We start from the raw sequence: 27340 nt of genomic DNA, 5'->3' as shown, positions 1-27340 counted from the left end.
GAGACATCATTAAATTCACACTTATCACAATTCTAGAATCTAGATCTCCACTTCTGAAAACTGCCCTCACTTCAACCAATCCAAGCATTTTACCTTTAATGTTGCAGATATGAACATACCTTGTACCAATGAAACTGCTTTCCTTGAACTGCAAAAATGACATTTATGTTGTTGTCTATTAACTTTTCAGAAAGTTGGCCTAATGACGGATGTTCCTGTAATAGACAATGAAGGAAAGAAGGGAGTGAAGTTGAGCAGTTCTGTCTCATTCATCTCTAGACTTTTAGTATGGAAAAGAATCCATGTGATTTAGAATAGCAATGCATTTACTTGTTTGTGACAGTTAAGGAACATTTAAACTCTCTTCAAATGCAACACCAATATAAATGAAGTCAGAATGTCTTGCAAGCAGAACTTTACAAAAGTCTACAACTTAGAAAAGAGGGTCAAATTCACACAGTAAAGGAAGGATCAGAGTCCTGTTAACACTGAACTAAAACTGACAAAACTGAAAAATATTGTAATATCCAACAGTAGAGACAGGCCAGTGACAGTGTATTCTGAGGTGAAACTTGGCAAAATCTGATATATATATTATACACACACATATACATATACACACATTGTGTAAGCACACATACATCTATGAATACATTTATATGTGTGTCTGTGTTTGGGCATGCACTCATCTAATTTGACTTCTGACATAGCATACATAAACTCTCTTTACAAATAGAAAACCCCATGTTTTTATTTGGATACCAGAAACTTTTACTTCTACCCTTCTGCAGCATGTGCAGAGATCCATCTTCTATAGTTACTGGTTAATTAGAAAGATGGCAATACTAAATTAAATTAGAAAGATGTATTCAGCAGATACTGTAACAGCACTCAGGATTTCGATTTTAACTTCTTCTGTAGAGTACATATTAATGACGTATTTATTATTATACTTGGTTTTAGGTGTATGGTATATTATGAGCTCACTTTACCTTGGTAAATGAAGCATGAAAAACTAAATATAGCTTTTCTTGTTTGTTTTGTTTAGTTTGTGTATGTGTGTGTCTGTTTTTGTAGTGGTGATTATTAGAAAGCTAGGGATGAGTTAGAAAAGGAAATACACTCTAGTTCAAGGAGAAGAATGCAGCTCATGGTAGAGTTCTTGCCTAGTTTGCAAAAGATCCTGGCTATAATTCTCAGCAATGCCCTCCCTTTCATCCTCCTGATTGACAAATCCAGAAGTTGCCATTTAGTGTTAAATAGGCACAGCACTGTTATTGTTTGTTTTCAAATGCTCTTCTAAGAATTAGATTTTCTCACACAATAGGTTTATAATTGGACATCCCCCGAGAGATGCCAAACTCCACTAGATATTCATTGGTACCTATGCATAGGAGCCAAAGGTTGTGTAACTAAGCCTACCTAGCTTCAAGCAGATGAAGGTCAAGGTTTTTGTAGTATCTGGACCAGGTTACTGTGCCAATGCTAATCTCTGTAATCTAAAAATGATGAGCACTTAGTAATAAAAGTAAATTAGTTAGTCTTATGTATAGCTAATGTGCTATGGCCCACATTTTAAATTTTTACACACGGGCAAAGATACAGCCTTGCTTTAAAAAAAATACTACTAGGGCAGCAGGTGTGTTTGGGGTTAAAACATTTGCTTAGCATACATGAGACCATGGGCTCAACCTGAAGGAGACATCAGAGCAAATGCTCTGTTTGTTTTCATCAGTTACATTTAGATGTGATATGAAACCAATTCATGAAGAGGCCCAAAAGTGTTAGCACATGGGCTTGCATAAGAATTCTGCCTAGAGAAATTCTTAAGAACATAACTTTAAAGTAATAGAAAAAATTACTCCCTTAATATAAATTCTCCCAGCCAAATTCCTATTCCTGTTCCTAATAAAGTAGATGACCTTAAAATAGATTTGTGACAGTTTGCGTAATACCAGTTAAGCTACAGGGAATAAGTAAAAAGCAAGACAAATCTAGATACATTGGAAATATTATTTTAATAGTAATAGTTACTTTAAAAATATTTTTGCTTTGACAAAAAATAATGACGGCTTGCCAAGCACCTACTCTTCTTACTTATAAAAACATTTCATTTAAAATAAGAAAAAAAAATCATATGTTTTTAACTAGCTTATACTTAATTCACACAAAGTCAATATTTAAAGAAAAGTTGAAGATGTGAGCAGCTTTTGGAGCCTTTTAAATTTCTTTCCTCTTTTACAAACAGGAAGAGATGTTAACCAAAATTACACAAAACTCAAGTCTAGAATACTCATTCTAATTGGTTAGAAGCTCATTGAAAAGGTTCATCAGACTTTTAAGCTTTAAAAAAAACATATTTTTTTTTTTTTGCCTCTAAAGAGAAATCTATTTAAAAGAAAAATCCTAAGTACCTCAAGGCAGATATTTTAGATTATAAATGTCTAACACATGTTTAAATAAACCACTGTTGACAAGTGGCTAGGGATTAATGGCCATTTCTGAAGCCTCCTCACCTCTCCTCCATGAAGCACATTATTTTTTTAAGCATTTTTATCTTATATATCTTTTTTTTTCTGCTAGTAGGAGAACATACTCCCTCTCAGCTGCCCTGTCCTAGTGATGTCATGACTCCTCAAATCTTGCAAATATTCCCACATCCCCCAACCTAACCCATTACATCTCGCTTATCTAAACTCTGAAAATAATTAATGGCGATAAGGTGCATTTCAGAGGCAAAGGGAGAAAGGATTGAACATGCCAGGAGTACTGCTAAGTCATTAAGCTTGTGGGAAGGGACTTATAAATGTCAGGAGGGAAAAGAGGTCGATGGGGAACACTTTCAGTCAAATAGATTAGTGTGCTGGAAGTACATACAGTTGAATTATAATAATGTGCATAGCAAAGGGGACAAAGGAAGTGCTAAAGATTTTCTTTATTCTAAGTATAATTGATGTAAGAAGTAAGGTGAGTGAAGAGTTTGTAGTACTGAAAACTATAAGATATTGAGAACTTCACTTTTTAGTGAGTTTAGAGTAAGGCAGGCAAACTGGAAACTGATAGTGAAGACATCTGGAGATGAAAACTTGGAACATATGTTGTCCATTTACCTCTGTCTCAACAGCCTGGGTTTTCAGCACATAACAGATCCTGGTAATAGCAAAGGGCAGACTGGGCAAGAGTGAAGATGCCAACATTTGGGGATGAACATTGTCTCTGTTTTTGAGAGTGTGTCTGTAGAGGGTGTCCTATGCAATACAATCTATACAGAGTGTCCTATGGAATAGAGAATATGAAACATAATGTCTGACTACCCACTAAAGGGTTGTATCCTTTTCTCTGTGCTGTGATAGCTAAAATGTCTTTGGCATAAAAATGTCATCTTAAAAATTAAATCTCCCAAAGAAATCAAGAATAGGTGAGCTGGATAGTGCAATGATGTTGGGGCTACAACTCCTAGCTCTGCAAATGTCAGTTCTGTCATTAATTTGAATCTTAAATGTCTCTTAACAGCCTACATGGTGCATGACTGGTCTGAACACTGTGAAGCTAGGGGTAACAGTGGAACCTTTGACTGGTGGGATTTATTAGAATTATTGAGGCCACTGGGGCATGTCCTGGGAGAAAACTGTAGGGTCTCTTTCCAGCTATTGCTCCTTGGCTGTGAGGTAAGCAGTTTGGCCACCACAGTCCCAATGTAATGGGGACAGACTTTTATGGACCACAATTTTCCAAACTGAGGAACAAAAGAAAACAAGCTAATCATCTCAGGTAAATATTATAGGTAAGAAATGGTGACTGGCAAACTATGAGACCAGGACACAGGGTCAAGCTATCTGAGGTCCTGTTGCTATGAGAGTATATAGAAATACTAGTTTACACTTCTCAGAATTATGGTGGTGCCCTCTTATGTAACTGGGCTATTGAATAAAAAGGCTTTGCTCAGGGATTCTATAATTACTAAACCCATACCAACAGTATGAAGTGGTCCAGGTCTTGATTTCTCACTGGCTGACATTTACTACAGGCTCTTCCATGGAGTAGGGAAAGACTGTTTTCAATCTTTACTGTTACCTTTAATTACCCAAGAGAAGTAAAACAGCATCTCTACCTGGTTTGTGAAGTTGTGCTTTTGAAAACTAAAAGTACACATGCAAAATGATTACTTACTAAAAAGTTTTAAATAAAAGACTGCTACCAATAAACACTGTGGGCATGCTCTTCTGTGTGCTTTGGCAAATCTGCCTCACTCACTAACCCTGTGCCCCTGGCTCCTGGGGTGTTTGAATATGTCTCCTAGGCTGCAAATGGTGTCAACGGTAATCATGAACTTCTACTTAGTAAGGGACAGCAAGGGCTATAATCTTTGTAAGCTTTTCAAAAAGAATGAATGTTTTCTGCTTAAATGTTTTAACCCAAACATTTAATTTAAGCAATGTAGTTTATCCCATAACTTGTAAATGAAATTTAAACATTCTTGAGCTAAATTTTTAGACATCAGTTGAATCTCTTTCCAGAGGTTCTACAGAGCCAGGTTCTGTGGTCCTGGAGTAGGTGATTTTTGCATGTAACATTTGCTTTTGATTAAGAGTAAGTTCAGTTAGGTATTGTTTGCAGAGATCATTTCCTGGCTACTTTTCTGAGAACATGTAAAGCATTCAAATTGGGTTTTATAAAATAACTGCAAAAATGTTCTCAGCATGTTTTCAGTTTTAAAGCCCGTAGTACAGTCATCTGCTAATAAGTGTTTTGTTGGTTTTAAAAGCTCCACAAGATAAAAACAATATTTGTTAAAAACTGAATACAGACTTCAAGCTTTCTAGAAATATTTAAGTGCTAAGAATAAGAATGTCTTTTTATTAAAAAAAGATTGTCTTTTTATTAATGTATTCAAAACACATGCTGAGGAGTGAAACTATACTTAACACTTTTTGATGTTGAAGAGCCTATTTCATAAACAACAACAGCAAAAATAATTAACTAAATTTTTTTACTAAACAAATTTTTTATTAAAAGATTGCAAGTCAGGGCTAGAGAGATGGCTCAGCAGTTAAGAGAACTGTCTGCTCTTCCATAGGTCCTGAGTTCAATTTCCAACAACCACATGGTGGCTCACAATCATCTATAATGGGATCCAGTGCCTTCTTCTGGTGTGTCTGAAGACAGCTACAGTGTACTCATACACATAAAATAAAGAAATAAATCTTTTTTTTTTTTAAAGATTGCAAGTCTTTGTTTAAATGGAATTGTCTGATGTCAGTATTAGTTATAAATGCCTTTGTGATCTTGAATGTTAAGGAAAATCCATTTTTATTAAAAAAAAGAGCACTGAAATAAATATAACTTCATAAAAGTTTGTTAACTCATTTAGCTAAACTATGAATTAAATAATCAAGTATGTTCTTTGCTTTCTTCATTGGCAGTTCTAAAAAAACTTAAATGTACTTCATGGTCAATAGAAAACTTCTATAGAGTATCTGAAAGTGAAGTACATGTTAAACAAAACTGTGTGAGAACAAGAACAAGAATGTTGAATATCTTTCTATGCAAGGAAGCATAAGTATGCAGCAATAGTGAATTGCCTTCAGTGGTTCTCCATCAGTTATGAAGATGTTGACCAAGTCAGCAGCTTCTCTGTCCCATTGAGGATTCAGGGAGAGGGATGACAGATAGATTTGGTGGTAGGGAGTTCTGAGGAGGCATATGGAAGAGTGAAGAATCGCTAACGATTAGGGCACATAAAAGGCTGTAAGGAGAAAGGAACATCAAGTCTAAACAGGAGGTGCTAGTGAGTATATCATACACTGGTCTTATCTATTTGCATTTGACTGAGTCATACTGGCATCTGAATGCCCATTGGCCAGGTTCACTTAATGCCTTCCACAATGTGTCCCTTGGTCTCCTTTGTGGTGGAAGATCTTAGTATAATTCTTGGCCTTTGCCAAGGGTCAGGTGAATGGAAGGGCTCTGACTTAGGTTGAGAGTAAGTTTGGGGGATTTAGGTGGGGAACCAAAATAGACTTCCAAGCTCTAAGTATTAATGTGTCTTTTCTATCATCAACAATTGTGTATGAACTGCTGTCCTTTGGGAAAGAATATCATTCTTTAAGTTGACATTATTGCTGGGCAGATTGAAACACTAGGTTACTACACGTTTTTATGGCATTTAGTGTAAGGGAAACACTAGAAAATAGATTTTTTTAATAGTATACTATCAATGCCAACATCTAGGCATTCATAGAAAAAAATCTGTACAGACAAAATATCTTAAATTGTCTTTTATAATTCAGATAAAACTAAGGCATATGTTTTTTTTTTGTTTTTTGTTTTGCTTTTGTTTTGGTAGGTAAAGGCTACAGTGTAAAACTTAGAACTGAAAACACTGATAACTATTTCCTTTAACTATTTCCCTATTTCTTTACTTTTTGATTAAGACACTTTGACAAGGCAGTTAAAAATACAGATTGAAATGCATTAGGTCCCAGACCCCACAGTTCATTACTTTTAGTGTCCAGTCTTCACATGGATTTAACTTAACTTTTCTAACCTTATTTTTGTAAGTTAAAGGATGATACTGGTAACTACTATTTAGAGCTTTTGAAGTGATAAACTTCATGCCATATGTAAAGTGTTTGCAAAGGTGCTTTCAGTCAATGTATAGTTACTGTGATTAGCATGGGTTACATTGGTCTTCCTGAAATGGTTACAATTCAAAAGTATAAATTTAGTCCCTGCAATTCAGATACACAAGAGGCATTTAATCAATTACCTCCCTTGATGAAAGAAAGTCCAAAGTCTTTGGGCTAAGAAGTCTAGTATCATTACTGACCCAAAGAAGTCGTGTATCATTGGTTTTCGGAGATGAGGCTAGGAAGCAGAGTGTTTGACTTCTTCCTTAACTGGTACAGAATTTAGAATTCCTTCATAGTACTTGACAAGAAGAACAGGTAGACTATGCTTAGAGAAGGGATCATGGTAGACTGAGCCACACAAAGCTTCAGAGTCATTATTGTACATTTTACACATCAGCATACAACCAAGGAGTCACTCCAATGCACCAGCTCCTTTTTTTTTTTTCCTCAGTGTGGCTAGCAATGAGAATTTTCAACAGGAAGACTCTTTAAAATACAGATCTGGGGTAACTGAAATAAGGGCGTTCTTTGAATTATTATCAAGTGTACTTCTCTTGGATTCACCCAATAAATCACAGGAGTGACAAGTGTTAGGATCATTCATCTAAATAAATGGAATAACTGCCAGGAATACAACAAAGGACATGATGCATTGCCTGTTTCCCTCATATCACAATAACTCAAATGGTGTCTAAAAGTCCTATAAAAATTGTGACATCTCCATAAGGTTATATAGTATAACATAGGTCTAATATAATGACAACACCTTATTTTTGCCCAAAGTACCTTCCTGGATGAGCCATAACATCCATTTAAGTATATGGATGAAGAGATGATGTCAGTAACTTGGCAAGACTTCAGTAGAATAGCAGGACTTGGGTACCATGCCATTGTCATGTCTCCTTTCAAAAGCTTTGCTCTGTCTCAGAACAGAGCAGCTCCTCCTCTTTCCTCCTTCATTGCTAAGGAGCACATTGGATCTATAACCTAGATTAAATGAACTAACTGCACAGATAAAAAACTAGATAAGAAATGAGTAACTGCATAGGAGAGAATTGGTAAATTCAAGATACCCCCAGAGTTATTCTGAAGCATGGATTTTAAATATGCTAAAGATTGGATTTATTATATCTTATTATTTTGTTGTTTAAAACAGAATTTGCTGTATTCAGGTTGGTCCTGAACTTCCTATATATTTTATTATATATAAAATAATGGTATTTAATCATTAAATATGATATTTAATTTCTGATCTTCTTTACCTCTGAATGCTGGAATTAGAGGCATGAACCACCATTCCTAATTACGTGGTACTAGACAATGGAGCTTGTGAATTGAGAAATGTGTCAGCTTTCTTCAAACATTTGCAAGTAAATAGCTGTCAACATGATACACAAATGATACCTTGTTGCCTCTTTTTTTTCTTTTTTTTCATATCCACAATTAATTAATGCTAGGGGAAATGTGGTGACAAAAGGCTACATTTTGGTTCAAATCTTATGCTAACCTTTGGGAAGTAATTCAGACAAGCTGCATCCCTCACGCAGCCTTAGCAGCCTTCTATGTTGCAGAAGGAGAATGAGCCGTGTTGGTGCACAAAGCCTGCCTTGTTTTATGCTTCTTCTCATGATCTTTATTTACCTTATTTAGTATTATATTCTGAATATTCTTTAGACCATTTCCTTTTCTCTTGTCAGTTCTTATTCTATTTATAGATACCAAACTAATAGAAGTAGCTTATTTCCACAAAGCAAAGCCATGTTTTTATTTCTTTTCAAGACCTTTGGATCACATGAAAATAAGGCCTTGTATCACTTTATTTGAAAAAAAAAAAAACAAAACAAAACCAAAAACCTCTACAGTTCTTAGTAGCATGTCAGAGTCATATACTATACAGTATCAGTGACTTTTAGACATCAACTTTCTCAACCAGTAACTGTAGAGTATTCTGCTCCATAGGTGTTGGTTCCTGGTTCATCTTGGCTCTGTATATTGCTTTTAGGTAATTTCCTGAAACAAGGGTGGCTGAATTGACAATTGGAGTCATCATAGCTAGGAAAAGCTGTTGCTACATTACCATGGTTGTCGATTTGACGTAGACATTGTTTTTCAGATGACAGTTTCCATCATTTGGCACCACTATGCCTGCCAATTTGCTGTCAAGAGCAAGATGTGATGTCTGGTCTGTCATCACCAGCAGCAATCTTTTAGCTTCTTTTCGCCATCCAATCTGACTCTTAAAATAAACATGTAATTAGACCCTGTACAATGACATGGATCTCACTGTGGTCTTTGCCTCAAGTAAACGTTATATTTGAGTTGACAAACATTGTCAGGCTTGAATGATGTACTGTCTCTAAAATAGCATGTCTAAGTATTTGTTTACCCTTCATTCCCTCACTATCATCTGGCCACTCTAGTTTCTGACTATAGGGGCACACGGTCCACTGGTAGAAGAATAAGCCAAATGATATGAGTGGGGCACAAGACTTTGGCTCTGCATTGAGGTGTGTACAAGCAAAGAGCATCCTCTTTGTTAAATCTCATCATCTCTCTCTACTTGGCCTTGCCATCCCATCATATAGCAAAATGAATCCCAATAGTGATAAGAGCTGGGATTTTTAAAAAATGTATTCCTCCACGTTGTTTCCACTCCACAAATCAACTAGAACATAAAACTTTTGCACCCTCAGCTACACCTGAGAACTCAAGCACTCAGCGTGCAAAACTACTTACCTCGCAGACAGCAGCCTGAAGCATGGCATCAAAACCTCCTTCAGGGGTGTCTATGTTTCCAGAGATCTTTTGTCTGTGGACTGCTTTTTCAAACTCTGTGATGTTTTCTGTCAGAGACAGCACATGAATGTATCCATGGGGAGGCATACAGTCTAAATTGTAGTCACTGTGTGGGAAAAGGAAGTTCAAAATCTAGTTTTCTCTGCTTCCTTAAAATTTTCAAAGTGCTATTAATAGTCAAATTATGTGGTTGCTGTAAGAATGGAGGGGTGGGAAAATTTTTATAACAAAGAGAATCTGTAATATTGGAGAATTTAATGTTGGTGAACACTTTTTGTGAACAGAATATAGAACTGTAGGGTTTGATGTTTAAAATGATGATTCTATGTGTTTCACAAATACAGGACAATGAAGCACTTTAGTATGCTATTGCGGGATAATTTTTTAAGAGTAACATAAGAATTTGTACTAATTTTCTATCACAGTTTGTTTTGGATGATGAGAAACACATCCAGAGAGATAATTTGGGAATTCAGCTTAAATAGGATATTGCATTTTTATTTCTAAAAAGATATCATACTAATTTTGAAAAGGAAGCTTGCTGTGTAACTATTAATGAGCAGTAAAACTTATGAACATGACTTTGGTAAACACTCTAGCATCCCAGAAAGAGATTCATTCCTCAGGTAGGCTCTCCTTCAAGGAGATCGTTCAAGCTTGGCATAATGTTATCCAAACTCTAGGGAGGCAGAGGCATCAGGATTGTGAGTTCAGGGTCAGTCCAAGCTACAAAGTAACATTCGATCACAGAAAACTTTAACAAATGAATGGATTAAAAAAACAAAACAACAACAACAACAAAAAAAACCCAAATAGGTAAAGGCTTCTCAAAGTCCTGTAAAAGATAAGTTAATACCATTCTGTACAATTGATAACTATTTCCACAAGTTTGAATGTGTAGACTGAAATTATTTGAGCAGTTTATAGGAAAAAAAAAAAACACCTTTGAGGAAAATGATTTATGGGACAAGAGGTTTACAGAGTCATTTCTCTGAAAATTTAATAAGTGATACTATGTAGAAACTTGCATGCTTGAAGTTAATTTTCTTTGCTTGGAAAGATAGGTACTATTTAGAATCAAACTGGTAATTTTTTGAGTCATGGTCTTTGAGACAGTTGGCTTCATCAGTAACAATGTAAGTATACAATATCACAATACAGTAAGATGTCAGTGTAGCATTGAGATGATAAATATTCTAAAATGTGTCAAACCTAAAATTTCAACAAATTTGGGACAACCACAAAGGAGGAATATAGAATATCCAGAGGTATTTATATGCATGTCAGCCTTATTGGTGGAAATTCATACAAAATTACTAATAATAGGTAAGGTTTTCTAGTATGACAAAAAGCAAATAAACAATATTTGAGGAAATATAACTTAAATGTTATATTCCAAAATAAAAAGATCCTCCTCAAATATTTTTAACTTTTATTTAAGAAGACAATATTTTGAAACATGGTAAGTCCTTATATAAGAACAAACAACATGCTTAAGATTCTTTTACTATTATCCACATGAAACATTAGCTACCTGCACTGATTGTGGATCCTTTCCGGGTGGATACTAATGTATGGCGAGACAGTTTTATCCACATATGAGCCAAAACCAAGACGGAAGTCACGGGAAAAAAAGGCCATTTTTTTAGATAAATCGTTTCCAACGGAATTCAATTTTTCTATATTATTGTGCATTGATGCTGACACATCAACCAGATAATAAAGATCCACGGGGTATTTCTTCAGAGGACGGATTTTTAACATAAAATTAACTTCAGCTCCTAATTCAAAGAAAGAAAAACATCATGTAGTCTTCATTTACACATGTTAGATGTCAGTATGTCAATGAAGTTTTCATTTGCATTTGGGGTGTGTGTGTGTGCATATGTGTAAGCACACTTGTCATGCTATATACACTGAGGTCAGACAACAACTTGCAGGAGTCAGAATCAGGTCTGTGCTTCTGTCCTGTGGATCCCAGAGATTGAACTATAGTGGTTAGGTGTGGCAAGCACCTGTAGCCACAGAGCCATCTTAGTGGCTTGAATCGATACTTTATTATGCAGCACAATTATCATGTTTACACACTACCAAGTTAATTTTCTTATGATATGGCTGCCACTATGTATCATTATGTACATGATTCAATACTGGATAGAGGAAACTTAAGTGAAAGCAGATTGTTTGGGCTCACAGAACAGAGGATACAGCCAGTTATCTTGGTGGGAATGGCATGGTAGCTGGGACAGCAAGAGCTTGATGACCTACTTTTTTGTATCTTTGTAGATCAGGCCTCAGAGTGCTACAGAGGTAGCAGAGCTGGGTATGGCTCTTGAAAACCTCTCACAGTGACCCACTATACCATCATATCCTTTCAAAACAGTGTTGGAAGCTGGGAACATAGTGTTCAAGCAAATAGCCGTGAAGGATGTTTCAGATCTAAGCTACAACAATGTATTTCTGACAATTCTATAGACAATAAAGAAACAAAAAATTGACCAACTCAGTACAACTGTAGGAGGAATCATTTGCGTAAACACAAATTGTTCACAACGTAAAATAAACAGCATTCTGTCTGAAAAAGATTTAGGTGGTTGTGCTCAGGGAATGATATGAGGCAAATCAGAAAGATACCTTAAGAAAAATGACCTTTTCCTCTGTGTAGATGTTAATTCATCCTTTGCTATAAGGTTCCTTTGTCAATGAGATGTGAACCTTTTGGTACTTGACAGTACATGAAGCTTTTTGAAATGATAAGAGACACGTTATGAATCAGCTAATGAGCTTCTTCCTATAGATTACTGGGTAAGTCAGTGGGTTGGAGCAGAAAACAAGGCATGCTATGTTGAAGGTGTGGAGATTATTAGTTCAGCATGAAGAGGAGCTTCAGTAAATGTATGCAGAAGATCACAAAGGCCTTGAGCAAAATACCTGGACTGAAAGAGACAGTCACTCCCAAGACAGGTAGAGTTGCCTAAGGGCACATGTCTGCAGTGCAGGTTATTTAGTTCTTGGCCATATTATGATTTGACATAGGATATTGGTTATTCATCTTAGCCCTTCAGAGATTCTACGTCTGCATTTTTTAAGATATCCTAGGAACAATCACCTACTTAAAATTTGTGAATTTCTCCTTTTAAAACAATAAGTTAAATGATTTCAAATCATTAACTGCTCATACACAGAGAACATTTCAACTGGGAAGTATTTATAAAAATAAATTACAATTTGTATATTCACATAGTCAGTGGGATGATATGCTGAAAAGATTTCCCTATTCAGTGAATTATTCCTGTATTTTCCTTTAAATTCTTTTATAATTCCAATGTTATTCAGTCTGAACTATCTATCCTATCAAAATAACAAGGCTTTCCTGGCAGATAAGAACAAATATAGAAAAAGCAGGTGTTCACTCATTTCCAGTTTGCTGCCTGAGTAGGAAACCCCGTGAATGTAGTGCTCTGAGTTCTGCATCCCAGAAGTTTGGAAGGAAACGTGAGGCAAGCATAATCCAGCCTCATCCGTCCTCTCAGTCCACTTTAGGAGATGGTCTGCCTTCAGAGAGCATTTAGTCTACTCACCCTTTGGGTCCAGGCTGACAAGTACCAATAGAAACATTCTGTAATTAAAATGGGAAATTAAATGTAGGAGAACATCAGAAAATAGTATATAGGGCCAGATAAGAAAAAGAAACAGACACAGAACAAAAATTGGATAGCATAGTTCATGCAGAAGGGCTTGAACTTAACACATAGGTCAGCATTTAAGAAATATAAAAATTGTGTAATTTTTTTTTGACTGATGACTTGGGCATATTGCTAAAGGCCTCAGGCTTTAGACATATGGTGTTTTGATCTTGGTGGATCATTGTAGTTCATGGTGATTCTGTCTGACAATGAATGACTCTATGTTTTTATAGATGATGTGTCAGTTTTTCAGCAGACTGTGCAGGGAACTCAGCAAAAGTGTGGGATGGTGAGCCCAGTGAAAGGCAGTCTGTGCAGCAGCTGCACAGGTTTCCTTGGGGGACTAAGAAATTGAAGGCAATCCAGGCAAATGCCAGCCACACTGGAGTCCTGTGCTGACAAGATTTGTTCACAGCCTAGCCAGCAAAAATCTCCTTTCACTGGCTCAGCAAAGAAGAGTTGATGAGAAAGCCTTGGAGACCACTGTGACAAGATCCTGAATTATCTAGATGCTGGACTCAGCATAGGTACCTGGATCAGTCCTCAACATGGGCTAAGACCTCAATAAGACAAGTTGTTATTTAAAAGTAAAACTTTCCATACTTTGTTTTTTTTTAGTCATTTCCCAGGAGAACAATAATTGTTATATTTACATTTCCAGACCCCTGAACTGCCATCGAGGTTTTGCCAGTTCAGGCCATAGAAAGGCCACTTTCTACTCAAATTGCACTTTGCTTGTTAAGATGGGATTAAATTTGTATTACCAAGCCTTCCTTGCCTGTGAACTTCAAGCATTACTTATAATGTGCTCTCAGGTTGCCTTTAGATTAAGCAATTATCTATGTGGAGAAAAAATTAGCTATGCTTTTGTAATATAGAGAAATGTGTATAGATATATTACTTAAGACTCATGACTGTCACCATTACAGGGTTGTTAATGCAAGTAGCAATGTCTTAATGTCAGAGGAACTGTGGGAGATGAGCTATGCAGAGATATATGTACTACATTTATATACTCTACAAACTGGTATATATTAGTCGATCAAACCAGTCTTTAAATAAATGTTTAATCTTAAGCCCATTATTCACACTCAACCCAAACTATGTCCTTTGTCACATTATAAGTGATTTTATAATTAGATTATATGGAAACTTTAGGATATCTAAATTATAAAATTCCAAAATGTCCTATTTAATTAAAAATTTGCCACTGCCTAGCTTGGTGTTCTAGGGCTTGTCTTGTTTCCCAGGATTGCTACCAAAGGAACTATGACAGTAACAGCAGAACTGTGCCGGTAGGCCATGGAACTCTGGACTGAAGTGGCAATGCCTCATGCTCATTAAACACTTGTTGGTGCTATGCAGTGGCTTAAAACAAAGAAACTAACACTGGTGGGGAGGAAAGAAGTGAATGCTGTATCTTTACTCCTACAAGAATAGCCTCCTGGGCAAAATACACGGCTCAGTGGTTAAGAGATTTAGCTGTTTTTTCACAAGACTCAGGTTTCCAGAACCCACATAGTGCTCACAACCATCTGTAATTCCAGTCCCAAGGGATCCAAAGCCCTCTTCTGATTCCTGAGGGTATTGTGTTCAAGTGGTGCACAAACATATAAAAATGGGTTTCATGGGCTTAAATCTTTGAAGACTTGATACCTAGTCAATGGAACTGTTTGGAACTGATTAAACGATGTGGTCTTACCAGAGGAGATATGTCACTAGGGGTGAGCTTTGAGATTTGAAAAGACTTTCCATTCCCAGTTTGTTTCTCACTACCTTCTACGTGTGGATCAAGATAATAGTTCTAGGCTGTTCTTACCACGCCTTTGCTGTGTGTGTCATCATGGAATCTAACCCTCTGGAACCATAATTCTAATTAACATTTTCCTTTAAGTTGCCTTGGTCATGATGTCTTATCACATCAACAGAAAAGTAACTAAGACAATGACCTGTGTTTAATCATTTCTATTATTACTTTAAAACAAACTGGACTATTAGATATTGTAAAACAGTTTTATATTCAATCGTATTTGATTTCTAAGTAAGGAGAAACTGACATGGAGTTTACTTTCCAAATACTTACAGAGGTAAGATGTGATGGACAGCTATTTAGATTGAAGTTTACTAGAGAGTTTTAGTCAGTGTATTCTTAGCTCATGTGTAGTTGGTCATCATCACTCATGTCATTTTTTTTTCTGAGTGTGGAGGATAAAAGGCAATATTGATTATGTTGCTGGCATCTTTTTCTTACCAATCTCATGAAGAAGAAATTTTGGACAATGAGAGGGAGTTTCTGACAATGTTTTACTTTTTGTTCAAGTCATTTGCTGCCATGGAACACACACTTCCTTTTCTTTGTTAGCTTCTCTTTGTGGAGTACAAGTGAGTGTGAAGATGTGTGTGTGTGCGTGTGTGTGTGTGTGTAGTGTGATTTAAATCACATTTTCTAACTAACTTTAGATCCCATCACCCACATTAAACCGTCAAACCACTAAATATAGATGATGTCAAGGCCAACTATGTGGAAAATGGTTATGATTGACTATAATCTGGGGCTGACCATAACATTTCCTCCTTGGTATTTTCTTGCCTTTATGAATTTCTCCCCTCCCCTCCCTTCTTGGATCCTCTTCTTACCAGCTTTATATTATATTGTTTCAGACAAGACCTCACTATGAAGCTCAGATTGGCTTAAAACTCAACTCCCCCTGACTCTCTCCTTCCCGTCTTAGCTTTTGCTTACATTTTCCCTCCTTATTTCACCTTTCTCCTCGGCCTTGAGCTTTTCCACAGACACTGCACCATAGATTCTAGGTTTGTTTTTGTTTTTAAAGCTCAAAGTTGTATATGTCCCTGCCTGCTTAAGGTGCTCAAGTAGCCAATTATGGCAGATCAAAGCACCTCCATCTTCACCTTAAGTCTAACAAAATAAAACTGCTTGTAAGTCCCCAGAAATACTCTGCAACCACATGCTTCCATGCCTGCTTTATGTTCGTTTTGGCTGTGGTAAGCTAACCTCCCTTTCCTTCGAGTAATTACTGCTTTATGACAAGCTTACTGTTCGGTAAGCTACTTCCCCTTGGACCAGGATGAGCTTCCTTCTCTTGTTTCCTTGGCAACTGAATCATACTCTCACTTTAATATTTTCCATATAATTATGAGGTCCCAGACATAACATCTTTATTGTCTTTCAATTTCTAAAAGTTACTATAAGATAGCGTTACATAGAATGATTAGCTCTGTATTTGGCACACAGTAAAAACATATATATTACTGATTATTGCCATTATTTCTATTGAATCCTAAGTAAACTTAAGGATAGGGATTGCTTTTCATCTCTGAAGCCTTTTTATCTGAGAAGACCTAAAACAATACAGATCCAAAAGGGAAAAAGTATAATTATTGATGTATATAAATTACATGAACACCTAAGCAGAAACATGCAATTTATATACATACTAAATTGCAAATATTTTCTAAAGAACAGGGCATTTGAAGGATATAGTCACATTTCTTAGAGAAAAATATATAAACAGGGATAACTTGCTGTAAATTAGCATTTAACTATAAAATAGGATATTGGCATATTAGTATGAACAAGCAAATCACATGGAATAAACATGTCTCATCTCCATGCCATAATAAACAGTCTCATAGGCTCCAAAACAGTGAAGCCAAATGACCATGGGTGGAAATGCTGATGTCATAAAACAAAAGAAATCTGTTATTTCTCTGAAGTATTCTGTCACAGTGACATAAAACTAATTCATCTAGCAAATCCACTTTTAGCAATTCTAAGGAAATAAGCTGGTTTGTTAGAGAAACTGTATTTGAACCTGATTGGGATAATTGCACCCTTACTGAATATAATGTAACAGTGTTTATATGGAGACTTGTAATTGTTACAGCAACATCTTCTTGTTCAAGAATGTGTATTCTTTTGTTTGTCAGGACACAGTGGTTCTTAGCAAATGCAGTCTGATTTTATTCGCTAGACTGACTCACAATAACTAAGTATCTTGTAGGCCTACAGCAAATCTGTGTAAGCATTTGCATGATACAGGTATAACATGTTCCTTGAAAATCTGAATGAACACAAAGCACTTCTTACCACGTAACTGTTTAGACCAAAGTACTTGTAGACTATTTCTCATTTAATTAGAAATTAAATTTAATTTTATCTTTGTTTCTTAATTAGATTTACTAACAATATATTATTGTTATTGAGGTTATATATCTATTTTATTTTATTTTATTGCTATATTTTATTTTAATATATTTTATTTTATTGCTATATTTTATTACATTTTATTTATATTTTATTACATTTTATTTTAATGCTATATTTAACTTATTTTATTATTTTAAATTTAAGTTATTTAATTTTATTTTATGATTGCTTGTTTTGCTGTCCTTTTGTTTGAATGTTCAGTTCATTTTTATTCATTTCTTTTTCAAAGTAAAAACAAACATTTCCATTTTTAGGACAATTCAAGTTATATCTTATCTATTTGAATGTATTTTATCACTGTTATTCTTAGTTTATGACTAAAACTTTAATTTTATCTTTTGAGTCAATTTTAATGCACTGTGCTTAAGGATATGGATTGTGGAATAATTTTTAGTTACTATAACAGGGTTCTCTGTGATTAATTTCTTAATATATTTTATGGACGTTAATATTTTATACATCAGTGTTATAAGCTGAATAGTACTTGGTGATGTGCCTTGGGAAGTGATTAGGTTAGATGAGATCATGGAGATAGTACTTCATAATGGGATTAATAATCCTCTGAGATACTGGAGAGCTTCTTTCTACATTATCCCCTTTCCTATGACTTCCCCTGTCAAGTCTGCTTGTGAGGAGTCATTAGGAACTCTTGTAAGCTTGGAGAAGAACTCTCACTGGGCACTAAGTCTGCCTACACCTTGTTCTTGAACTTCCCTACCGTTAGACATTTTAGCCTTTCTGGAACTGTGAGAAAAGATAATTCTGTTTTCTGTGTCACCAAATGCAAGGCATTGTAAGGTGGCAGCTAAATATACTAAATCATCAAATTTTTAAGCTCAGCTGTTCCGTTATATAATTTCCCCCTTATTTCCTCTGAAGATATTGAAGGAAATGATTTTAAGCTCTCCTCTAATGAGCAACTTGTTAAGTCAAGTGAAGAGAGGTGACACAGGGATCTGTGGGATTTGAAGAAAGGCTTGGGGTAAAAACCATGGTAACATCATGCCTTCAAATGTAGGTGTGCTCAGGGAGTAACCCTGGACACACTTGCGCTAGAAAGCCAAATTATAATGGAACGTCATGTGTGTTACCATTCATGGTTAACACAAAAAGAACAAACACCAAGCAAACAAAGAAGCTCAACCTCATGAAGACTTTGCAAGCAAAATTGTAAAATGCTGCTAGGATATGGAGACTGGTAAGAAACTGGGACTTTTAGAAGTAATCTAGGAGAGATTAGAAAACCTGAGATCACAAGACTATTGTAGATACAGGTAGAGAAGAAAGTCATTAGAGGTGGCTGGACAATAATAACTTCAGAAGGCTGTGTGTGTAGGCAAGACATGTATGTAATTACTGGAATGTTAAGGAAAAAATTGACTGGGCAAACATTGTGAAATAGTTGCTTTTTGGGGTTTTTTGTTGTTGTTTGTTTGTTTTCCTGTCAATAGTAAGTGGGAGGAAGAACCATAACCTTAACCAACTGAGTCATAATTCCTGTACTGGCTATGGATCCTTTTCTTGCTCGTGCTCAAATGCTTCCATACTGAGTTGTTTCATTATTTTATATGGTGAAGAACCCAGTTTTACCTGATGCTAGGAACATGTCCAGGGAAAGAAATAGAGTTTAGCTAGTAACTAAAGAGTCTGGAAGAAATAGTTCAGCTTTTAGAGTAGATGAGAAGTATAGCAAAAATTATTATTATTATTATTACTGTTATTAAAAACAAAACCTTTTTCTTAAGTTTAATTAAATTTATTAAAAACAAAACAATATAGGACCACCCACAGTGAACTAATGAAGAGTCGGAAACAACTTAATATTACTTTAAACCAGTTTTCTAGCTCTGTGGTTTATATCTGTGTTCTTTGACAGCTTGTATACAGTTCATATATTGGAATTCATGTACCTGGGGCAATGGATGTTTTCCAGATCTACAACATATGTCAGACTGAGGGGAATACTGTGACAGAAGGGGAGATATCAGAGAAATGCATGAAGTAAAGTACATACTAATCTCAAATGCCATCACAGAGCTCTCTAAGGTAATTATGATAATAATAAATGATAGTTTTGTTGAAAAGTACATAGCAATACAAGTATTTATGGAAAATTTATTCCAGCACTTTGAGGAATGGAGAAAGAATATAAAAATAATATGTTCCCTTTCTGGTCTTAGTAGGTATGACAGGCTTAGAGCTACCAGGCCATGCAATTATTGAACATACATGACTAAAGGAGAGAATCAACTCCTGCAACTTATTCTCTGACCTCTAGGTATACTTTGGCATGTGTGTGCCTATTTGTCTTCTACCAACTAAATAACTAAACATAAGAAAAAGTTTCCCTTCCTCCAGAGCTTCATTGGATCCAGAGCATAATTATGTCACAGTGTGACTGTACTGTAATAGCAGAACACAGAATTACAATAGGTTGCAATAAGGTTTGTAAAGTGTCCCAGGCCATACAATTTAGCTACAAACATGACAGGGACTAGAACCATGGTTCCTTGATCTGAGCTCAGTAGATTTCAACTATACTGCTGTTGGTTGCATATTAATTGTGAGCAAGTAACTAGGAGCTACTATTGCAATTAGAGATCATCACAGATTTCTTTGACAATTGCCAAACCTGGATGCAGTTGGATTGAGACTTCTCCCGGGGTCACTTGGGTATTGATTTCATTCTCACTTGATGTTACTACATGCACAGACAGGTATTCTATCGAGTCAACTGGACAGCCTTTGCTTATCAAATTGGAAACAGTATCACAACGTTCACTTCTTGATCCACCTGTAACAAAATCCTATTTAAAAAAAAAAAAAGATAATCACTGATGTTTTTAGCAAGTCACCCCTGTGACAACTTAAGAAATTTACAATGTAAAAATGACGAAGGAGATATTTCCCATGTAGAACAAATTAGGCCATCACATAAATTAGCTGTATGCTTCTAATAAAACTTTGGGCAGCTTTGTCAGGAATAAAAGTTTCACTTCTACAGTTCATTTAAAAATAAGAAATCAAGTTAGTAAAGAGGAGAGTTTAATCAAGCACTTTAATTGTTACTGACTGAGCCCTGTAAAATCACACCAGTTTCATTCTTTTTAAACATCTGACTTTGGAAAGACAGACTTAAGAAAGGAATTAGTCCAAGTAGACAATTTATTGTTTCCACATGTGTGCCTTATGTCTCAAGGAACCCAGCTGGCATGTCTACTGTATACTGTTGTGCTTGGGAGATGAGAGCAACTCTTTAAAAATCACATGACTACTCATGAGTGCTGACAACTCATCTAAGAAGGAATTGGAATTCTAGCTTCTTAGACTATCAATTTTTGCAGCTTCTTGTATACAAAGCAGCCTGTAAATAATTAGATAAGCCAAGGAAGATGCTTGTGATGATACAGTAATAGATGATTCCAATTCAAGCTTTCCTGATTTTGCATCTAAAGTTAAACTTTCCATGATTGTTCAGCATAAAATGGTGGCTATCTTAGGATTAATGAAATATGATTAAAAGTTAATTTGTTCTGGCTGAGATTAAAAAAAAAATGGTACTTCCATTTTTCACATGACCATTCAGATTTTGTACTTAAAAGATTAAAAATATTTTAATATGAATAATGTTGATCTAAGTTATTTATTTGAGATAGTTACATGTGAGCTGAATATTTGCGCAGTAATCTTCCTAGCAGAGCTATTTTGGCCCAGCATTTAAGCATTTCACCTTTAAGTTATATGATTCAGGGAATTTGATCTCTAGTTAATTAATCATTCAGCAAAAGACTGTTGAACAGACACTACAAGATAATGATTTTTCTAAGTGTTAAGGATACAGAGCAAGGCAGGTAGAGTCTTCACTACTGAAGTCAACAGATCGTGGATGAATTCAGTCACTAAGCAGAAAAATATAATTATTATATTATATATGGGATTAAAGCTTAGGGGCAAGAGAATGACGTAGGGTTTATGGAGAAGCAGAAATATAAACCTTAAATGATAGGCCAAAGGTGATATCATTAATTATGAAGAGTGATATCCCCAGCACCAGGGAATGACTAGATAGTACCATAGTAGGCAATATAAAACATTTAAAAAAATGTTCTTTTTTCTCAATTTAAAGCATGGCTTAGTAAATTAAAGTAAGTGGGACAAATGCAACCATTTGTCTGTTTTCATAGTGTGTGTGTGTCAAAATGCCCCATTTTTAGATTATGGTAGAAGAATGTACAGCAGACACTGTGTATGGCTGCAAGTGCTAATGGTTTACTGTTTGGTCTTCACAACATTGACTAATAATTAGTGTATGGCTTTCACTGATGATCCAAACACAGTGAAGAGGGAAAAGGCAATCTGCCCTTCTTTCTAATTAAAATTTTCCAAGTGTTTGTTTGCTAAGTGGTATTGTGGAAACAGGCACATTTAAATTTGCCTTACAGTTAACCTTCACCTAGATTTTAATCGGAAGTTTAAAACAGTTGTAGCCTTTACTTATATCTAAATGCATCATATCAACTGGTAACATCTACAACTACCAGCCAGATACAGTTTATAAACTGCTTGGAGTTCCTCCAAGAAGTAGGCAGTAACTGGTATAGCACATACCACAGTTCCTCTAGTATGCTTCAGGTTAGGTGGAGGACTCTATTTCTCTTGGCATGTGGACACTGAGCGTACACAAGGTTTATTACTTGTCAAATTTCCAACTCAGATGTCACAACACAAAGGGCTACAGTCATTTTCCAGACGTAAAGTCCCCAAGATCTCATATCATGCAAAGTAAATAAAATATAAACAGCTCTAATCTTTCTTTTCATCCTCCTAGAGTGTCTGAACTCAGGTGTACAGAATAGAGAAGATGAAGAGGTGGCTAATTTCCTGTAACTATACATCAAGCTATATGCCCTGTGACCTTTAAATGTCAAATAGTTTTGCTAAAATAGCAAAATCTTCTCAATTGTTTTGCAATGTCTGAATCAGAATGGTGGTTTTTAGCCCACTGTAAGCACTAAGTCAGAAAAGCATTGCCAACCGACCAATTATGCTTGAAAAGGAAAGAAAAGGCTCTTGCCATTGCGGCTTACTTTCCATTTGAAAGAAAAGCAATTTGAAACCACACCCTTTTAATTTCTTGGCAGTTTATGTCATTTTAATTTCTTCTAACCCTTATGTTTTACTTTTTCTTCAAGAAAAATACTGGGGAACTTAAACTCCAAGTTTCTGTAGCTAGGATCTGATGAGAATGAGAGGCCCAGGCTGAAGTCTCTGTAGCTTCTCACCAGTTGCTTCTTGGGTGTATTACCATAATACTCTGGGTATATAAACAAAATGCATTTCCTCTCTACCGAGAGTTTTGGGCTTCCAAAGTCACCAATCTGCTTGGAAATTGAAGGGTCTTATCACCTCCCTTTAGACAGCAAATGCCCTTGGAATCCTAATCTGTGATGACAGTGGTTTCATGTCAGGCATGTCCTCGCTGTGGCTTTATCAGCCAAGACAGAAAGAATATTGCTCAAAACAATGTGTCTCCTCTTAGGGATGTTAATAAGAAACACACATGTTAACTAGATTATATTAACAAGGTACTTTCTATCTCAAATGTTTTCTGATGGCTTTCTGAAGCATGGAAGGAAGGGAAATAGAGAATATGGATTAATATATTAAAATGTCACATGTGAATGCAAGCAAATTGAGTATACACTGTCTACATTCATAGTGACTTTTTGAGGCAGAATTTTGTATTTATCCCCCATTTATCTCTCTCCACCAGTAATGCCTTCTCCTCCCTATAAATATTTTTCCCTCATTCAAGTCTATTTGTTTTGTTTTGTGACCCAGGGCTGTCTTTGTTTTCATGGATTTGGAATTATCTACTTCAGCCTGATGGGCTCACCATTCAGTTCACAACTAAAGACAATGATCGAACCTTTCCAGGACCTTTCAGCTGCTAAATTTTTTGGCAAGGAGAGGAGAGCCCATCCATAACTCATTGTTACAAGACCAGTCTTAAATGCAGGTCCAGTGCAGGTAGCTACAGCTGCTGTAAATTTCAGAGTGCAATGCTGAGTCATTTTCAGTAGACAGAATTTCTGAGCCTCTCCCCTTATCTTCCAACTCTTACATCTTTTCCACCACCCCTTCTTGGGTATCTCATGAGTCTTATAGGGTGTGGTATTTTGAATAAGGTCCTTTTCAGCCATTATCATCATGATAAGGAATAACCTCCTCTTTCTTTCCCTCCATCTTTTCTGGCTGAGAAATCAGAGCCACCAGTGGTATCTGTGTCTATACGATGGGTGATTTTACTTCTTGACAATATCAGACTGCTTGTGCACGAAGGTATGTGTGGAGGCCAGAAGTTGATGTTTACATGTCTTCTTCCATTACTTCTCCACCTAAGTTTTTTGAAATACAGTCTTTCACTGAATCTGGAGTTTGCCATTTCAACTAGACTGTCTTGCCAGCAAGACCCAGGAATATGTCTGTTTCCACTTCCCAGTGCTGGATGTGCACCAATACATCTGGCTTTCATGTGGGTGATAGGCATCCTAATTGAAATCCTCCTGCTTGTACTGCAAGCACCTTTCCCCACTGAACCATTACTCCAGCTCCTGGTTGAATTATTGGCACAGTCAGCTCAGCTCTCTAAACATAAGTAAAGAATATATAGTATATAGTCACAAGTCTTATATCTCAAGCAATGTTTTATGTCCTATCCATATATTACTTCATTACATACTGGTTAAAGCGTGGGGTAGGCAGAACCAGTATTTCCATTTTAGAGATTGGGAAAAATGTGATTTAAAGGGATAAAGTAACATAGTTTATATAGTTGTTTACATAGTTTACAGTTAGAAACCATTAGAATAACGGCTTAAATTGAACTTGGTGTCTCTTTAGTCTTTGGTGTCTCTTTCTAAACATGAATCACATTACACTATAGTGTAAGAATAACCTTGCAAATGTTCAATGTTTTCATCAAGGTCCCTATTTGCAGGTCCAATAGTTGACACAGGTTCCTTCTGTTCCTCAGCACACCCCCCTGCACTGGCCTTCTTCCTTCTGAATTCCCATCCCTTGGCACACTCCCAAGTTTCTGCTTCTGTGGGCAGACAGATGGGTATTTTCAGAGCTGCCATTTTTCTTCCCTTTTGTATCAATCACAGCTGTGAGGAGGAGTGGTCTCTCTGGAACCCAATGTCACACTTGGCTGACAACTACGCTTTGAAGCATATTTCTGAAAGCTCACCCCAACAACTCCCACTAAAGCACTCAGCAGCTGAAGATGGCTTGGCACAAAGAGCAAGGCTATCTTTAAAGTGATGAGTGGAGTATTGGCTTAGGGTCAGAAAAACCAGGCCACATCCCTGACACAGAAAGCCCTACAAAGGCAACTCCATGTTCAAGGCTGTAGAGGTGAGGAGAGAAAGGCATGCTTGGAGAATGGAGAGACTGCTGCCTAGTCTTTAGATCATAGGACTGATGATCTTAGACTAAGAAACTCTGGAATCTTCCTTTTAATGACATTGTGTGACTTGCTGGGTGGTGACAAAGTACTTCCTTGTTAGTTAATGACATCTGATTTTTCCTATGATGGAGTTCAGAGAACACAGGAAAACATGGGACTGTCAGCAGAAAAGGTAGCTTTTAGGTATGGCTATTGTATGTGAATCTCTTACACTGTAGTCCCTGACTTGTTCACAGGTCAGAGTGATATCCATCATCCCTGCTACTTCTCAGTAGTCTTTGTCTTCCTGTTGCATTTATGAGGAGGGAGAGTGAGAAGGGAGGGTGACAAAATGATGGGAATTTAGTTGTTGAGATAAATTAGGGGAAGTAAAACTAGAGATTCATATCCATGTTAGGCAGAAGTCTCTGAAAGCTCATTGGTTGCAATGCCCAGGAGTTGCATAAGTAACTACAAAACTACCCAAATAACGTCAAAAGAAACTCCAATGTAGCAGATGGCACCTTGGGAAAACATTATATAGAGATAGGTACCACTGATTTAAGATTTCAAAAACATCATAAAACAACTTTAAAGCAAAAAAAAAAAAAAAAAGATGACATTATAATTTTTACTAAGAATTTTGTTGGAATTTGTTTCTCCACACAGAATGCAAAACATTAACTTTTAAAACAATTAACAGCGTATTATTATTCACCACTCTATAGGATTTAAATGTACATAATATTTTATGAACAGGTCTAAGTATAAAAATAAAGACATCACATTGTCTATAAGGAACAAAAATTGTTATACAATTTTCGGAAATCACTGAATTTTTAGTATTTCACATAAAAAGAAGCAAAATGGACCAATGAATAGTCCTGCTTTTCTTTTATGAGTAAGTATTAAAAGAGCAAAACTTAGCAAACTTAGGTATATAACTTTATGCTACAAGTTGCAGCAAGAATCTTATAACAAAGTCTACTGAACTATCAACATTATTATGCTTGCCAAGTTTTTCTATAGAACATATGGAAAGCATAAATGGTTTACACTCATGTCAAAATTACCACACTTTTTCTAACAAAAATATTACAATTGATTTTATATTCAGTCAGATAAGCTGCCTTCCCACAGAAAGCCAAATAAAGTTTCCCTGATGCATCCTTAAAATACAGAATATTGGGGCAATGAGATCAGGCTAGAGGGGAAGTTAAGGATAGAAAAAACTCAAAAGTTGCAGCAACAACAAACAAACAAACAAAAACAAGACACACCTCTTGAACACACCATCCGCATTCCGGACCCAGCTGGAGGCACCTGGCACAGGAGACCACATTTGCAGAGCCACATCTATTGTGTTCTGAAATTCAAGTTAAGATGAACCATTAGGCTTTTTTTTTTTTTTTTTCCGTAAAGATGGAAAGTGAACACAATTCAAATTGCAGTTAGAAAAGTAAAACAGGGTCACCTTTTGTTAGAAATAGATAGCATAAAATACTGTATAATTGCTGTGGAAAGCATTAACAGGCATCGAGATAGCTAACATTTAATTTTCTAGGACTGGGAGAAAGGAGGAAGATGGAAATGTGACCTTTGTTGAATCTGGGGATTTAGCTTCACTGAAGTTTGTGATGCACTGCAAGGGAACCTTTTAAAATTTCAGTTCATTGAAGGCATAGTTCATAATCTCTGAACCATGCTCTTCCTTCTGCTGGTTTTCATGTAAAAAATGAGCTTACCAACAGGTGAAGGCACGCTGAGTCACAGTGAGGGAAATTTCTGAGAAGTAATCTTGACAGACATTTAAAGTAGTTCCAGTCAAAGTAGATTGTGTTAATACCGATTTGTGTAATGCAGATCTAGATGCTGTGGCATGATTCAGTATTTTAGACACAGAGTGTTTCAATTGAGTAAACCCTTTTAGCTAATTCAATGTATTTTTTTTTTCTTTAGATTGGATCACATTAAGATCATTCATTCCTATGCTGGGCTGTTTCTGAATAGATAGTTGTATCCCAAAATTGCCTTTATTCCTCCATGTACCCAGTTCTTGATTATAAAAAGGTTCATTACGGTAAACATAGACATAGACTCTAATACAGAATGAGCATGTATCAGTTTTTCTTTTTTTTAGTGATCCTGTAGTTTATCCTTTAACCTGAGATGGCCTACAGGCACTGAAAATCAATTATCTCCACTTTGTTCATAGACTCACAGTGAATGAGGTGGACATCAAGGTTATGAGTCACTTACAGTTCAGGTGGGAGAGAATACACAGGTTATGTACAAACACAGGGGACTTCAGCAAATTGCTATGGGGATGTGGTGAGGATAGTTCTCTCTACTTTAGAGCAATGGAAAGAGGTGGGGCTGTGGTTCTCTTAAAGTATTGCTCTATATTGTGTCATACAGTACTCTCTTTGCTCTCTTGGTTCACATATTCTAATCTGTATTTCTCCCCTTAAAAGTGCGTTCAGCATTGAAGTATGCATTCTTATGGACATAATTACACATGACTGTGAGAATTTACAAGGATAGG

The 27340-nt window shown here is 36.1% G+C and overlaps 1 protein-coding gene across 1 annotated transcript in view; it reads right to left on the bottom strand.

Moving 5' to 3' along the window:
• Itgb8 (integrin subunit beta 8) overlaps window positions 1-27340 on the bottom strand; it is a 75987-nt gene that overhangs the window by 23013 nt on the left and 25634 nt on the right. The window contains exons 2-7 of the mRNA XM_076920913.1: window positions 26076-26161; window positions 19978-20152; window positions 10963-11209; window positions 9369-9534; window positions 8710-8868; window positions 120-215 (exon numbers count right to left, since the gene is read on the bottom strand). Coding sequence (XP_076777028.1) covers window positions 120-215; window positions 8710-8868; window positions 9369-9534; window positions 10963-11209; window positions 19978-20152; window positions 26076-26161 — 929 coding nt within the window. The remainder of the gene's footprint in view (window positions 1-119; window positions 216-8709; window positions 8869-9368; window positions 9535-10962; window positions 11210-19977; window positions 20153-26075; window positions 26162-27340) is intronic.

The sequence above is a fragment of the Arvicanthis niloticus genome, chromosome 23 (assembly GCF_011762505.2).
Source record: "Arvicanthis niloticus isolate mArvNil1 chromosome 23, mArvNil1.pat.X, whole genome shotgun sequence".
In the NCBI taxonomy this organism is placed as follows: Eukaryota; Metazoa; Chordata; class Mammalia; order Rodentia; family Muridae; genus Arvicanthis; species Arvicanthis niloticus.
This window is presented reverse-complemented; position numbering and strand designations above follow the sequence as displayed.